At 41.1% G+C, this 15,556-nt stretch overlaps 1 protein-coding gene across 9 annotated transcripts in view; it reads left to right on the top strand.

Annotated features, from left to right (window-relative positions):
- TTLL5 (tubulin tyrosine ligase like 5) overlaps window positions 1-15,556 on the top strand; it is a 133,482-nt gene that overhangs the window by 50,078 nt on the left and 67,848 nt on the right. For all 9 annotated transcript variants that reach the window (XM_080395804.1, XM_080395806.1, XM_080395803.1 and 6 more), the window contains 7 exons: window positions 3,413-3,533; window positions 5,227-5,373; window positions 7,634-7,734; window positions 11,307-11,440; window positions 12,044-12,157; window positions 12,551-12,961; window positions 13,624-13,814. In XM_080395804.1, the coding sequence (XP_080251930.1) occupies window positions 3,413-3,533; window positions 5,227-5,373; window positions 7,634-7,734; window positions 11,307-11,440; window positions 12,044-12,157; window positions 12,551-12,961; window positions 13,624-13,814 (1,219 nt within the window). The remainder of the gene's footprint in view (window positions 1-3,412; window positions 3,534-5,226; window positions 5,374-7,633; window positions 7,735-11,306; window positions 11,441-12,043; window positions 12,158-12,550; window positions 12,962-13,623; window positions 13,815-15,556) is intronic.

Below are 15,556 nucleotides of genomic sequence, written 5' to 3'. Positions count from 1 at the left end.
AATTTTGCATGTTGCATTGAGTTTTGACTAACAACTAGTATCAGTTAAAATGTGCCACATGATGAATGTGAGGAGGTAAGAGGACCCTAGAGAAAGGGGCCTGGATTTTGGTTTTAGCTCTGGGCTGCCACAGCAAGAAGTTGGCACAGAAGGGAGATAGTTGCAAAGACTGACAGTTTACCTAAATACCTGACCTGTTTGATTAGTATAAAGCATAACCCATAGTTTCCATTGCTGTTCTTTAGTCTGGTGATGTAAGCTGTTCTTTGGTCAGCTCAGGCTTCTGAAATGCCTCTGTCTTAATGCAGGATGCCTGCTATTGAATTCTAAAATTTGGCTTTTCATTCTTTGCACTTCCAAAAAAGTGGGTATAAACATATGTTAAACTATCCAAGAACGGTTGGGTAGGAATACCTCAGTGTCGCCTCTCCATAAAATTAGTTTTCTCATTTTTGGTGATAGAATTTTTATCTCTGATAAAATCTCTGCTCAAGGTCATCACCTCCTGAGAACAAGGCAGGAGGTCATTTGACAGAGACAAATTACTGAAACGTCTCATTGCCTGCTGTTGAGTATGACTGTGTGAAGCAGGGCACGTTCTCCTGCATGGCTCTGTCGCTTGAGAAAGAGAGGTGCTGGAGATTCTATAGAATAACAGCAACCAGGGTCCTACTAGATGTCTAGAAGCATGGTCTTTGCGTGAAATGTGTGTAGTAAAACTGTCTGTCTGCAGAGGGACAGGAAGGGCAACAAGAGTTATCATATATATCTGTGTAGGAGGATTTTACATCTAGATAAGAAGCAACGTTATGTTTTCTGTGGAAAAACGTCCAAAGGTAGAGAAAATAATTTTGCTTGTTGTTGCTGTCTTAGATTAGTTTCTGAGAGGATTTATGAATTATTAAATGGATTTGGGGATTGTTCTGGTATTCTTGTGGCAAGGACGCTTACTGTCGTGACAGGGAAGATTCTGGAACCTGTTTTGAGGATGAACATAGCAATGCTGTCATCTACCTATATATAGAACCGACTCCTGCCAAGAACATGAGCTTTGTCTGATGTTCTGGCAGAATCTTGCTGAGTACCCAGTCCTGTTGGGATTCCCCACAGAAGTGTGGTGACCTCCTGTTCCAGGATTGTGCTGGGCTTGGCCCCGTCTGATCTGTCATTGATGAAAGCTTTGCTTGTGGGATCAACAGGCAGAGGAGCTGGGGTAATGAAATTTTCATCCAAAAGAAACCAGGTTTGTTGTAGTCAGTTGTTTTTTCAAGTGGTAGGACTTTACTCTCTCCTTTAGTCGGCCTGATGAGGCAGTCTCTCTGCCTTCCACACACTGGGTGTTACTCATGAAGAAGTCACAGTTGAATGAAACATGCTCCCCCAACTGTGCCATTCCTAGGGAAGTAAAATGAAAAGGAAATTACTAGTTCCTGCATTTAGGGCCTCAGGTTTCAATATTCCACACGCCAGAGGAGAGGCAGTGTTACACAAGGACCTTCTCCAGTTTCCCATTTTGTAATCACGGAATTATCAGGTGCAGGCAAAGAACTGTATTACTGTGCTGATGTTGATAACAGGGGCTCCTTAATTCCTGCTAGTGCAAATCTTGAACCTCTGGTCATGAGTTGTTTGAGCTCCACCTAAAACAAACCTGGCAGCCCTAGAGAGCCTTCAGGGGAAAGCCTTTTCTGATATATGATGGCCTGATGTATAGAGCATTAATTCTTAGTCTGGGTTTAGAATGTTCTCCTGTTGTTCCACACACGTGGAACATAGGTCGGTGTGGTGGCTAGCAGTATATAGAGCTCGAAGGTGTTACAAGACCTGCTGTGCGTTCTGTAGTTCACTGGAAGACAGGAATTGTAACTGGGTGTTTTTATCATGTTTTAGTTCTGGCAGTACTAGTACAGCTATCCACAGAGGATGTTAGTTTTGAGACTTTTGTGAACTCATCATTTGTTTAGCCCCTTTGGGCCTGGCATAGTCTTCCAGAAGCATCAAAAGCTAATGATTAAGCAGATGCATGGATACTTTTAGATAAGAACTGAAAAATTAAAATACATTAAATCGATGCATCGATCTCTGTAAGTGCTACTATGTTGTATGATTTTTATGTAACCCTAACAAAGTGATCATGAAATTTACAGATATTTCTGGACTGAGTTTTTAATGAAATTTCAGGGACTCATGTACCTGGAGTCATAAGGACTGTGTAAGTATCTGAGAATATTCCTAAAAATCAGACAACAAGTAGAGGAAAAAATGGTGAGGTTCCTCAGGAATCAGTCTGAAGCTGATCTTAATAATAAAGTCAAATGTAGAAATGTGCTAATGAAATTTGCTGCTGGAAAAAAGTTCTGAGTCATTAACAGGAGAGAAAAGTAGTGGAATAAATATGGGAAGAACTGGGTGACTTTGAGGATAGGAATAATAAAAGATGAAACTTGATAATTTTATAGAAAAGATGACATTTTCTGTGATGAAAGGGGAGTCTGTCACTGACACTAAAGCCCATCTGCTTCTACATTCTTATGAAAAGGAAAGGAGAAGTCATGCTTGGCAATCCAAGGGACAGCTTGTAGTGTGGGAAAAACTATGAGGAAGAGTGGAGATTGGTAGAGCAGAGTGGAGGAGGAGAGGGTTTAGGCCAAGATGACAATGAACAGATTTAGGCAAAACCTTCAGCAATTTCTCTCACAACAGATGCATATGCTAAAGTGACTTCCATTGTGAGGGAATGAAAAGCAACGTGTCCCTCCCAGTCCTACCCCAATCCTCTCCTCAGTTCATGCACACAGCTTCCCAACATGTTCAGCCAGCTGCACAGCAGACTTCTCTGATGTTCTTTCATTCTCCAGTGGTGCCTTGCTCAATGAAATTTGGCTTGTGTCCTTGGGCCAGCAGGGGAAGGGCTCACTTTCACAGATTTAATTCTTTCATTTCCAATAGGAATTGCAGGGCCTTTGTTGTAGCTCTGGCACCAGTACAGAGCCCTTTATTTATTTTACGGTCTGTTGTTGTGGCGTTCAAAATGCTTGTGAAGACAGAGGCCCAAGAGAGCCTTCAATTTGGTTTAAAAATACACAGTTTTGCTGATGTTCATGTTACTGGCTTTTGGAGGAGAGTGGTTAAGGATGTGAAAAGGGAAGGAGAACATTCCATTTTTGGTGACTGTTTTAGAACTTAGTCTGCTGCCTTTTTTATCTCCTGCAATACCTACCCCATCTTGGTGAACTGAAGGTCTCCTTGACAATACTGGTGGGGTGAAGGGGTCTTTCTTGCCTTGAGCTTCAACATTTGTGCACCTAGGAGGTCCTTGCTGACTGTACTTGGGTCCATAAGCTATGCCTGACTGCTGTAACTCTTCCCATTAATACTCTGAAGATATCTGACTGATTCTTTTGGTCCACAGCAAAGTGCAAGCTCGCAGGGCTTTCTCTGCCTATTTACAGCACGTTCAGTTGCGACTGATGAAGGAGGCTGGTGACCAGATCCAGAATCCTGCCTGGGCTGCCAAAGAGGATGAGCAAATGGTAAGAAACTTTGTGTTGGTCAGACTGAGAAGCCGAGCTGAAATCTGCCTTGAGAGTTTTGAGGCCAATTCCCTTCCTTGGAAGAACTGAAGTCCAACTGAGATTATAGTTTTCTATCTTTGTCCAGCTGCCAGTGCTGTATTTCTTAATATACAGACAAGGTAAAGGCTGCTGACTGATACCTGAGCAGCGATAAAGAAGGCAGCTCTTGAGGGCTAGAGTGTGGTTGACATCCAAGCTGCTCAGATCTTTTGCTGATTCTCTGGTTCTCCTTTACTGATCTGAGCTTACCTACTTTTGAATTCTTCTTTCTAAGATTCTTTAAGATTACTTGGCAGTATCTGGTTTTGGCTGTGTTAAAGAAAGCATGCATCTACTCAAATAAAACAGGTACCTAGTTAAGCTTTTTCAAACAGGTACCTGCTTTTCTCCTATGTAGTGTTTTACTCTTTGCAGATGTCTGTGCTTAGGAATCTTCTTTGCATTCTAGATAGAGGGGGGGTGGGGGTGGGGGTGGGGGGGAATAAAAGCTTCTGAGGAGAGAGAGTTACTTTCTAGCATAGGTGGTTGTGTGGTTTTGTTTATTTTTTTGTGTGTTTTGGTTTGTTTGTTTGGTTTTTTAAATGTGATTATTTTTTCTAGGCAGTATTTTGAGGCCCTATATTTAATGTATATACATTTTAGAGTGCAGCAAGCCCAGATCTCCTCACAAACCTTCCTAAAAAGAGCTTTATACAGTAGGCTCTTGAGCCTTCTGCAAATCCAAACGTATTCTTGCTGAACGCACGTTGCAGGGAAGCAGCCAGTGCAGTTCAGAGATAAAATTGTGTGTCAAGAATAATCAGTCGACTCAGTGGAAAATGTTACCCCTTCTCTTTCCAAGTGGAAATTAAAACTGGCTTTTTGAGAGTCACTTTGTCTGCTGTACTGTGAAAAATAATGTTTAAAATAACAGATCAAACCAGCCTGGAGTAATGGCAGTGAGAGGCGAGCTGTGAAATCCAATAGTTTGGCCGTGAGACTGCTCATTTATGCATTAGCAGAGCTCCTAACCAAAAGCAAATCCAGAGGGGAGACAGAAAGGGTTCAAAACACCCACAGGATGCATCTTGCCTTGCCATATGTTTTCCCCACCAGAGGTCAAACAGACATGGTGAGGGATTGGAATTACATGGCTGTAGATGCAGTAATCTGTTGCTGTGGAGAGGCTGTGGCAATTGGTATACATATATGAAAAGTGATGAAATGGGGCTCATCTCTGTAGTGGAGATATCTGACCAAGATCCCCTTCCCTGTGATAGAGCTGAGAGGGTTTTATGTCAGTAGACTTCACCACAGGCTTTCTTTAACACATTGGAGGTTAAATTTTTTGAAATTGTTCTGCTAAGGTATTGGACTTCACAGGTTATTTTGTGTTGCTGCTTTTTGCTGCTTGGTGGTTTTGTTTGTTCATCTGCCATGCTTTTCAGACAAACACTCCACAAGTGTTCCCAATTCTGACCCACCTCAGGCAAGATACGCTGTCAGTCTTCTCCCCCCACCTTGGATTTGTAGGGCTATATTAAAAATATACATTGCAGGACAGTGTGTTTAGTTCTTGCCAGTCATTAGCTGCTGTAGTACCTCTGCTCTGTTCTCTTCTACCCGCATCTTGAAGCTGGTCCGATGTTAACTCCATCTGTCTTGCTTGCAGGAACTTGTGGTGCGCTTTCTGAAACGAGCTGCCAGCAATCTCCAGCAGTCCTTGAGGATGCTGCTCCCCAGCCGTCGTTTAGGACTAAATGATCGTCGTCGTATCCTGGCTCACCAGCTGGGCGAGTTCATAATCTGTTATAACAAGGTGATTAATTCTTTCTTGATTCTTCTTTTGGTAGCTCTTCTGGTTTCTGTTGTCATCTTCTAAAGTATCTCCTGCTGGCTGCTGTCAAGCAGAGTGTTTTTAAGGCTCTGTTCTGTAATTTATGTGGTCTGTTCACAGTTGCGCATCCAGTAATGGTAGTTTGTCTGTTCAAATTGTGAGAATGACAACGGTTTTACTACATCATATATGCAGTCCGGTAATCATGTACACAAAAGTAAAAAGAAATGTTGATTTGAAGTGGAATTTAACTGGCACCTTGCTTTTTCTTTGGTTTGTCTTTGATTTTAGTGCTTTGTAATGCCTCTTCCCATTTCTCCCTATTTTTGTGATGCTTCTTTTAGAGATTAAATTTTTAATACAGAACAGTATGAAATATGTATTTTACCTTTGTTTGGTATATGGAGGGACTGCTACCTGTCTGTAGTATGGGACTCTGCATGTGCAGTGATAAGGAGAAGTAGGTCCTAATTTAAATAATTTTCACCTCTTTAGATGTAAAAGATGTATTTAGCATAGTGGTTTCATGCTAATCCTTGTTTTGCAAGAGCAGCTTCCCCTTTTCTTTGCCCTCTAGCATTTCTTTAGTGTTAGAACAAGGGTAGTTTAAATTTTGCTTTCAGAGGCTGCTGTGCCCACAGGCCTCCAAGCTCCTACATTAGCAGAGGATGTTCACTTACATTACCTTGTCAGAACTGACATCTAGTAACTTGATCTGTCAAAGCAAGGTTGGTATTGAACCAAATCTGTTCCAGGGAGTGCCTTGTATGCCTAATGCTCACGGAATTACTCTGTTAGGAGTAACCACAAAACACTTGGGTGGTTCTGTGGTGAGTGAAGAACGCAGCTGCTTTGGATCTAATTTCCACTCAAATTGTATTCAAGCATCAGGATTTTCTGCTAACTCTTGAGTAAATTCACAAACTAAAGCTGTGTAACTGGTAATAAATCAGTGCATAAACATATTTTCTCAGTTAAAACAAGTGAGAACAGATCACTTGAGGTTTTAGGACGTACACATTTTAAGCCATTGAGAGACTCTTAGGCTATGAGGTTTTTTGATGTCAGGGTCCAACATACAGACTTCTTTAACTGACTTGTAACTTCAGATTTAGTAGGGGACTCCTACTAGCAGTTATGTATCTTCCGTAGTGACACAGAAGAAAAAATAATACCTCCAGCAAACTGAGTAAAACAGATCACATTGTCCTGACTTTTACATGAGTAGTGAAGGGTAGAGACATGTCCCACAGTGGCTTTTTCTTCCCCCTCTTGAATTATCTTTCAAAAGGTCTATCTGACCCTTTCATCCTGGGAATGCTCAAACTACCAGTAGGAAACAATGAAGGGGAGGTCAAGTCTGGTCAGATAAAGTTTGTATGCTGGTATAGGTATTTCAGACAGGCCTGTAGGGTTTTTTTTAATTAACAAAAATGTTTGTATCAATACAACTTCTAGTGTCAACAAGTTCTATTGTGTAAAATAGAAAGATCACTTATCTGAGAGCTTGCTCCCATTCTCACACACAAAGGCTTAGCATGCTTTATTCCAGTATGTTTTAGTGTGTAAATCCATATTTGCCACAATACTGTTTTACTTTCTTTGCTTTTGCTAAAGCAGTGTATTTCTGGTATGTAGATAAGCCTTTGGCAATTTGCTGCGTGACAAGAGAAATTAACTCAAATGAGAACTCCTAGTTTACAGTAGGAAATGTGGATACCCTCAGCATACCTCCTTGATTGAGTTTCTTTTAATGTAATTTTATATTTTTGTTTTCCTTTCTTCCTGAATATCTCCTTTTGGGAAAGACGCTCAAATAAAAGCTATTTTGAAGAGCTCTGTATTTGTGACAGAAACAGCAAAAGTAGAAAGAGGATCTAATATCTGTAAAGAATGATTCTATTTTTTCCCCTCCATACTTCCTTATTTCCCAGCAAAGAGTATATTGGAAGGAGCAGCATGTATTTGTGAAGACTTGACCTCTTCTCAGCAAATCAGTTCTAATAAGTTATGTCAGGTGGAGGAACGAGTTTAGTGTATGCTTAGCATGCTGTCTCTGGGGCTGTCTATATTTATCCATTCTGTTGCACATAGTGAAATGCTTATAATATGGCTCTCTGGACTTGATGGGTTTTTTTCTTAGATCCCATGAAATTGCTTTTTTGTCTTCTCTGAGTTGTAGCTATGCTGTGGAACATAAAGTGACTACATAGAGACACTTACTGATACCGCTTATTAACAGGAAACAGAGCAGATGGTTCAGAAGCGATCAAAAAAGAAACAGGAAGAGGAGGAGGAAGGAGTGAATCCTGAAGGTTTTCAGAACTTTATTACCAGAGCAAGGTAGGAATGGATTTTATTCCCTCTGATAAAGGATGTCCCAGCTCTGAATGTGATGGAGTTGTTCTAAAGGTGATCTGATTGATCTGTAAGCCTCTAGATACCTTTTTTGACCATAGCATCTGCTCCTGCTCTTGCTGGGGGACAGAGAACTTGTCTTTTCTCCCTTGCAGCAGCCAAACACTTGTAGCATTGGCATCTGGTGCATAGAGGATATACAGTGGATGTTTTGACCATTAAGTAGATTCCCAAAGGACAGCAGTGTGCCCTGATTTCAGCTGGGATAGAGTTAATTTTCTTCTTAGTAGCTGGTACGCTGCTGTGTTTTGGATTTAGTATGAGAATGTTGATAACATACTGATGTTTTAGTTGTTGCTAAGTAGTGCTTACCCTAAATCAAGGACTTTTCAGTTTCCCATGCTCTGCCAGTGAGGAGGGCACAAGAAGCTGGGAGGGAGCAGAGCCAGGACAGCTGACCTGAACTAGCCAAAGGGATGTTCCATACCATAGAATGTCAGGCAGGCTCAGTATATAAAGTGGGAGGAGTTGGCTAGGGCAGAGGCTGCCGATTGCTGCTCAGGGACTGGCTGGGCATTGGTCAGTGGGTGGTGAGCAATTGCATCGTGCGTCACCTGTTTTTTGGTGTGCGTGTCCCCCGCCCTTGGGTTTCATTCCTCTCTCTCCCTCTCCTCTTCATTAACAACAACAACAACAGTAATTGTATACTTTATTTCAATTGTTAAGCTGTTCTTACCTGAACCCATGGATTTTAACCTTTTCTGTTTCTCCTCCCCATCCCAGCAGGGGAGGGGAGTGGAGTGAGTGAGTAGCTGTGTGGTACTTGGTTGCTGGCCAGGGTTAAACCATGACACAGTGGTTGCCCTGGTCTGTGTAAATTTCAAACTGGTGCTGGTGAGCTAATGGTCTCCTTTCCTGTGATGCTGGAGCAAATGTGGCAGTACTTTGGAAGGAGAATGAAAACAAAGCTCCTGCTCAGATGGCCTTGAGGTGCTGTGGTTGAACAGTTGTGGCTCTGGCTCTCAAGTTTCTGCTGTCGGAAACAAATCTCATGCTTGCTGCCTCTCTTCAGGAACTCTCTAGGTCTGGACTTTCTGAGGTGAGGAAGGAAGGGATTTAGACTCCCTGTCTTTGTCCTAGCCTCTTGTTTGGTTTGCTAAGGCAGTTCAGTGCAAGCCGTTACTGTCACAATGAAAAAGCAGCATTTTCGAATAGCGCATGCTCTGAACTTTATCTGCCTTAAACTTATCAGGAGTTTGATAGGAAACATACTTTGAAAATAGGTAAATACTCTTTATGGCATAAGGCACTGTATGAAAAACAATGGTATTAGAGCTATCTGACTATGGAGAGATCTGAAAATATTCAGCAAACCAGAATTATGTCCTCAAAGTCTCTAGCCCTTGAGCACAAAATCCAATTCCTTTCCACTCCTTTATTTGACCCATATATGACATGACTATATGGGCAAGGACCCCCATCAGTATCTGAACACAGCTGGAGTTCACCGGCCTTTTTAATGCCCTTCTATCTTCTCTGGGAAGGTTGACAGTCACTGCTGCTTATTTGTAATCAGTTACAAAACTTCTTTCTTTTTCTCTGTTTGGATACCACTCTCAGTGACTGATAAGAAGTGGATGATAGCTGAGGCTTCTTAAAGTTCAGGAGGCTTCACACTCTCTTTTGATGCTACATTCTCATGGAAACGAGTTTTAGATTTTGCTAATATAATTGATGGAGTCATTACTGTGACGGATTCATGGGCTCCAAGAAAAATCTCGCTGCTTTTCAGATAATGTTCTATAAAAGAAACCATACTCAAGACATCTGACTACCGTACACCATAGCATCTACTCCTGTCACTAGAAATGTAGATTACATGGGCCCACAACATGCTTTTGGTTCTCTGACATCTCTGGCCACTAAAATGACTGCTGCCTCTTGGGGCAGGATTTTTTGCTTTTGGCCAGAAAAGCTAAGAGATGACTGTTTGGGGCAGAACTGCATACTCTTCTGTTTCTGTGTTATGGGCTACTGTGCCATCATGGCCTGATGCACAGTCTAGGCAGGGGCTGGAAATTTTTTCTGGATCACCTGCTTGAGCAATAAAAAACAGCAAAAGCCGGTTTGCCAACGTTAAGACAATTTCTAGCGATCATTTTTTGCTTCTTATGAAGTAGTAGGTACATTTGAAACCTGATACCTGACACTACTTGGCATTGTGCTTGAAGCTTAAATCAGTGAGCTGGTTATTTGGAGCCAAGCAAAGGGTGTAGATTTCCACTTTTGAGTGTTTGTTCTGCAGTACAGTGAACGCAACACTGGAGAAAATGGGTAATCGTTGTTGCCACTTAATAATTGGGATTGTCTCATTGACTCTCTAACTTTGATATCACATGGATGGCATTGTGTTTAGTTATACACATGCTACAGCTATTGCCTCTAAACATTCTCAGTGCAATTTGGAAAGTATATGCTGGTAAATTCACTTACAAGCTTAAAGCACCTTTCCACCAGCGACTTTTCATTCTTACATTTCCTCTTCACCTCTATTCTCACTGGTTTGGAAGAAAAGGTGAACTCTGCAGCGTGCAGAAGGTCCAAAAGCCAGTGGCTTCAGCTCTAGATATTGCTTTTACCAAAGCTCAGGCAGGCTTAGACTAGTGCAAGTGTGATATGCAGAGGGCATTTTGAAGGATTGATTATAATTGCTGCTATGCAAATTTATCTTCCTGTGTCATGTTATCTTGTAGTGTTACTGGCACTATACTTCTCGCTTTTGGTGTTTGCTGTGCCATATACTCACTACCTAATGCTGAGGCAACACTATAAAGCAAAAGGAAAGCATGTTAGATATAAAAACAATTAGAGTTATAGCTTGCACGAGCTCTAATATGAATGGCCAAGTAACTGATACTAGTTTGAGACCCATAGATGCCTAGGACGTCGGGGCAGTTAAGCTCTATTCTTGTAAAGAAAACAAGAAACATATGTAAGTGTCGTGAGATTTACAAAAATATGGACTGTTGTGTTTGTTTGTCCTACAGTTTTGGCTAATTAAAAAGCTCTTCCCTTCTCTTTCTTCTCCTCCTCCCACTGCTGAGTTGAAATTACTAACAATGACTATAAAACAGAAGCTGAGCTGAGTTCTGTCATAAACAAGATAGCTGCTTGTTCTAGAGAACACATGGGGAAGATTCACAAATTTAGCTGTGAACTGAATCTCTCCTGTTGATCTCACCAAAAATATGTTTGGCGTTTTCACTCACTCTTTGTTTATCTTGAGAAGGCTCCTGAATGCTTTGGATTTTCTAGTGCATAAGAAAATGGCATTTCAGTGGGAATCTCAGGTTTAACCAAGGCGTGTTCCTTTCCTTCTGGTCCTACCGTGCAGAACTGAGCAAATCATTACTGCAAATCATCACCTTGTCTGACTTTCACCTTTTTTTCCACACTCCCTTCTTCAGTCTCCTTATAATTTCTTGTCTTTGATTGTTAGGTGAATGCAGGAAAGCTTGGAATCCTCACTTATATCTGTTCTTCTTTCCTTACTGTAGTGAAAGTGACCTGGAAGAAGTGCTGACATTTTACACACACAGAAACAAGTCAGCAAGTGTCTTCCTAGGAGCAAATTCCACAAGCACAAAACCCAGCAACACCAGTAACCAGTCAGAGAAACAGCTTCAAGGTGGTAAGTTTTACAGGCAGTTCTGAGATGATGTTGCCCAGACAAATGTATAACTTCAGTCTATGGAAAGAGAACAGGCCCCCCAGAATGTTGCTAAGGTTTCTTGAGGTTGCATATCTTCCCCCCTGCCCCCCCCACTGACTTTGGGAAGACTAGAGTAACTGTAATCATACCTTCTTTGCCTGAAGTAAAGTGGGATGAATCTGGATTAGCGTTTATAAAGAAATAGATACGGTGGCTCATGACTAAAAGTTGAATGAACAGACTGAAGGCACTGAGATTTGAAATGAACAGGGAATCCTGAAATCAAAGTAAGGGATGAGAGAAATCAAGGCCTGTTAAACTGTATTACCTACAGTGAGCATACCCATTGGATGCAGAGTCTGTATATTTGACCCTAATTAGGTGTTCCATGGGAGGAAGTTCATTGCCAGCTATACATATCCAGTAGTCCATGTCAGTACAATTGTGATCATTAGAGTTGCATGATCTACAGTAAATATTAGCAAGAAAGTCCATTGTAACAAGTTTTAAATTCTGCAGTCCTATTCTAAAGATATCACGGTTGCATTGTTCTACTTTCTAACTCCTTGATTTTTGTTATAGAGCATCCTGAGGTGGTGAAAAAAATAAAAGGTGATCAGCCCAAAAGTTCAGTTGCAGGTCTGCCTGCAGAAGGAGCATTAAAAGGCTATAAACCCAAAGAAGTAAAAACAACCTGTAAGTGAACTGGCTTAAATAATCATCAAGAAAAATAACAACTGCACATACTCTTTTTAATAGTCCTTTAAAAAAAGGTTGGAACCTTCAGGTTCAAACTGGGGATTCAAATGCCCAGTCCTGGGGAAGATTCTGTAGGTTTTTTGTTTAAACTCAAGAGAAGATACTGTAGAGTGAGCAGTATGAAAGTTACCTGCTCTTCTGTGAGGGAAGATCTAGATATGGCAAGCTTTGAAAGAGGATATGCATCATGTAGAGCCTCTTCTTGTGTTTGCTGGTAGATGAGGCCGTTTTGGCTTCACTGTGTTTGAGTTATCTTTGGTATGTTGTTATTATTTGAAGGACCTGAAATGCAGGTTTTTCTCATGAAGTGTGCTCATTATCTTTGTGTAGTTCCAGAAGGATCCACCTTCTCCTTAAATGCTGAAGTGAAATTACCTCGGTGCAGTGCTCCTAGTGCTTCTTCCTCTGTTTCTGGTGCCACGTTCCAGAGAAGTACCAGTTCCTGGATACCATCTCCGCCTGCAGCCTCTGAAAATTCACAGGTGCCTGGTCACCATTCATTGCTGGCTCCTCCAGTGGGTTCCAGGCCGATTCAGTCCTCATCCCCACTGCCCTCCTCACAGAGCACAGCTCCTGACAGCTGCTCTGTCTCCACAAACCCAGTGTCCAGTGATACTTCTAGCCTTGCAGGGTTACGCCATTGTCATTCTGGTAGCTACACCATTGGCCCGTTCTCATCTTTTCAGAGAGCTGTTCAGATCTACAGCCAAAGGTTGTGCCGACCATCCTCTGCAAAAGTAGGTAAGTATTCTGAGATGCGTAATAACCTGTTAGTTCGGTATAGAGACCGTGTAATCTCTGTTCTGGATTAGCTAGAAATTTTACATTTCCAGAATTGAGTCTTGTAGAACATGGCTTACCAATGCAGCTTTAGGTTGTAAGGAATCTGAAGGGTAGAAGAAACTGTAGGATTTATAGATGCAGACTGTAATCTATGAGGAAAGTTTTGGGAACGACACACAGGTTAATAGCTGTGGTCCTGATACATATATTTTAATTTTTGTTTTAACGATGGTATACATTTGCTTTAGGTTGTACATCAGGGTCAGCAAATGTTCACTAGGGTTGCTGTTGACAACTTTTCTAGCATTAAAATAAATCTGACTTTCCAACTGAGTAGCTTATTTAAGGGCATCTGTTTTTAAGGAAAAACTCTATAGACTTATCTTAGGTGTCAGCAGCCAATATTCTCTTGAATTGGGTGCCATTAGATACATTATAATAAAGAGAATATAGGCTTGGAATTGACGAAAGCTTATATAGGCAATACCCATGCAGAATAGAGGGTTGTATTCTCCTTAGAATCTGCAGAAAGTATCATATGTGCTTTTGTATCTCTGTGAGCAGCAGGCTGAGAGTCTGACATACCACGCACTAAGCATATCCAAATGTTTGTTTGCTAGGTTTGTGCCATCGCAGCCCAAGTGGGCAGGGCGTGGGCTCAGCCAGGATGCACAAAGATGCAGAAGATGCTTCTTCCCAGGGCAAACGTTATAGCCCCAGTGTAGTAGCAGCAGAACTGCAGCAGCTGGCCGAAAAGCAAGCAGCCTGTCAGTATTCCCCACCAAGCCACATCAGTCTCCTTACACAGCAGGTATGTAAGCAGTAAAGCTGGAGTCCCTGTGACAGCAGAAAAGGCCATCAGTCTGTCACAGGCTTCTGTGTCAGCACTGGGCTGAGACATACTGGAAGGAGTAAATCTCATGAAATCTATTTCTGTCGTATTATTGTTTTAAAGTGTTTACAGCAAATAGAATTTTGATTTTCTGTGAGATGACAAGAATGTTGGTAAAGTCCTTGTATAGAAGAAAGTGAGACTGGATTAGAAAATATGTTCTAAAAAACCAAATCCATGCTTGGTCTCATTAAACAATAAACCTAAGTCTTCTCAGATTTGTGCTTTTGTGCAATTTGCTTCCTCATTCCTCCAGTGTGTTATCACAGTGCTGGGAATGGAAGTCTGCAGAATGGGTTCTGATGTAAATCCTATATTCACATAACATCGTAAAGACAGAATGAAGTGCTTAGCGTAGGATATGATAATCCTTCTGCTAAACGTGTGGTATAGATCAAATTTACATTGGCTTCTGGTAGAATTCCACTTAGTTTTGTAATTCTGTTTGAGTTGTTATGGCCTAAATGGCTACACACGTGGTCATGTTTTGTTCTTTAAAATATGCTGTAGTTGAGTTCATCAGATGTGTTCAAGTTGGACGCTTCTCAGTTAATTAAGCTGCCAACTGGATGTTCTCCAGGATAGGTAGGCACTTCACCTTGGAAATAAATTTTTCCCCTCTTTACTTGCTAGGGACAAACAGTTTAAGTATCTTCACTCTGGTACTTTGATTTTTGGAAGTATTATTTTAACAGTGATACTTTGCTAAGTTTTCTGAGGCATGTTTAGTAGTTGTAATAGCTACTGTTATTCACTGTTTTTTGCTTCTTTCAGTTTTATTGTTATATGTTTGGATTTTGAATATCTGGTTGCGTGACTGGCAGTACATCTTTTTCAAAAGGTGGAGTGCATTTATAACTTTAGGAAGCTGAATAGATGTTTGGACCCTTCTACATTCTAGTTAAAGGCTTTGATTCAGTCTGAGCAGTTCCAAAACTAACATGGCACTCTGATCTTTGCAGATAGGTCTTGAACTTTAAAGGATAAATCACAAAAACAAACCACCATCTTGATGATGGACTCAGCAGAGAATGTGAGCGCTGAATATACCAGTGATGCTGAGTCCTGATCTTGCATCAAGCCAGACCGTACTTAGAGAATTTGATCTTTCAGAGCTTGAAGTGGAATGGGGAACATTGGGAGAAGCTTGTTTGCTTGTCCAGTAATATTCAGAGCTGTTAGTCTGGTTCGCTTAATGAAATCAGAATTCAGCTTTTTTAAGCTAAACTTTGTCAGTAAAATTGTTCCAAAGAGATTTGGTAGTGAAGCATTTTCATTTAGGAAATGCTGATTTGTTGAAAGCTAAATGTATGGTGGAAACTGCTTCCACGGATAAAAATCAGTGTCTAAACAAATATTTGGGGAAAAAAATGAAATGAATCTTAATTTATTTCAGTCTTTTCAGAAAAGAGCTTTTCAAAATAAATTCATAGACTCTCTCCATAAAATCACTCATTTCCCACTTGGCTCCAAATGTTGTGGTTTGTTAGGTCTGTCTAGAGAACCGAAGTTGTCCTCTTGCTGCCATTTATATAGCTATTAGATGATTTTTAAACTTTGGTATTCCTACCATAGCTAGTTACTTTTAGTTAAATTAGGAAGTATAAAAGGGGGAGTCCAGAACGGAATTCACAAAGATCTGCATGGGAAGGGCTGTGTAG

This window comes from Falco punctatus (genome assembly GCF_963210335.1).
Source record: "Falco punctatus genome assembly, chromosome: 7".
In the NCBI taxonomy this organism is placed as follows: domain Eukaryota; kingdom Metazoa; phylum Chordata; class Aves; order Falconiformes; family Falconidae; genus Falco; species Falco punctatus.
This window is presented reverse-complemented; position numbering and strand designations above follow the sequence as displayed.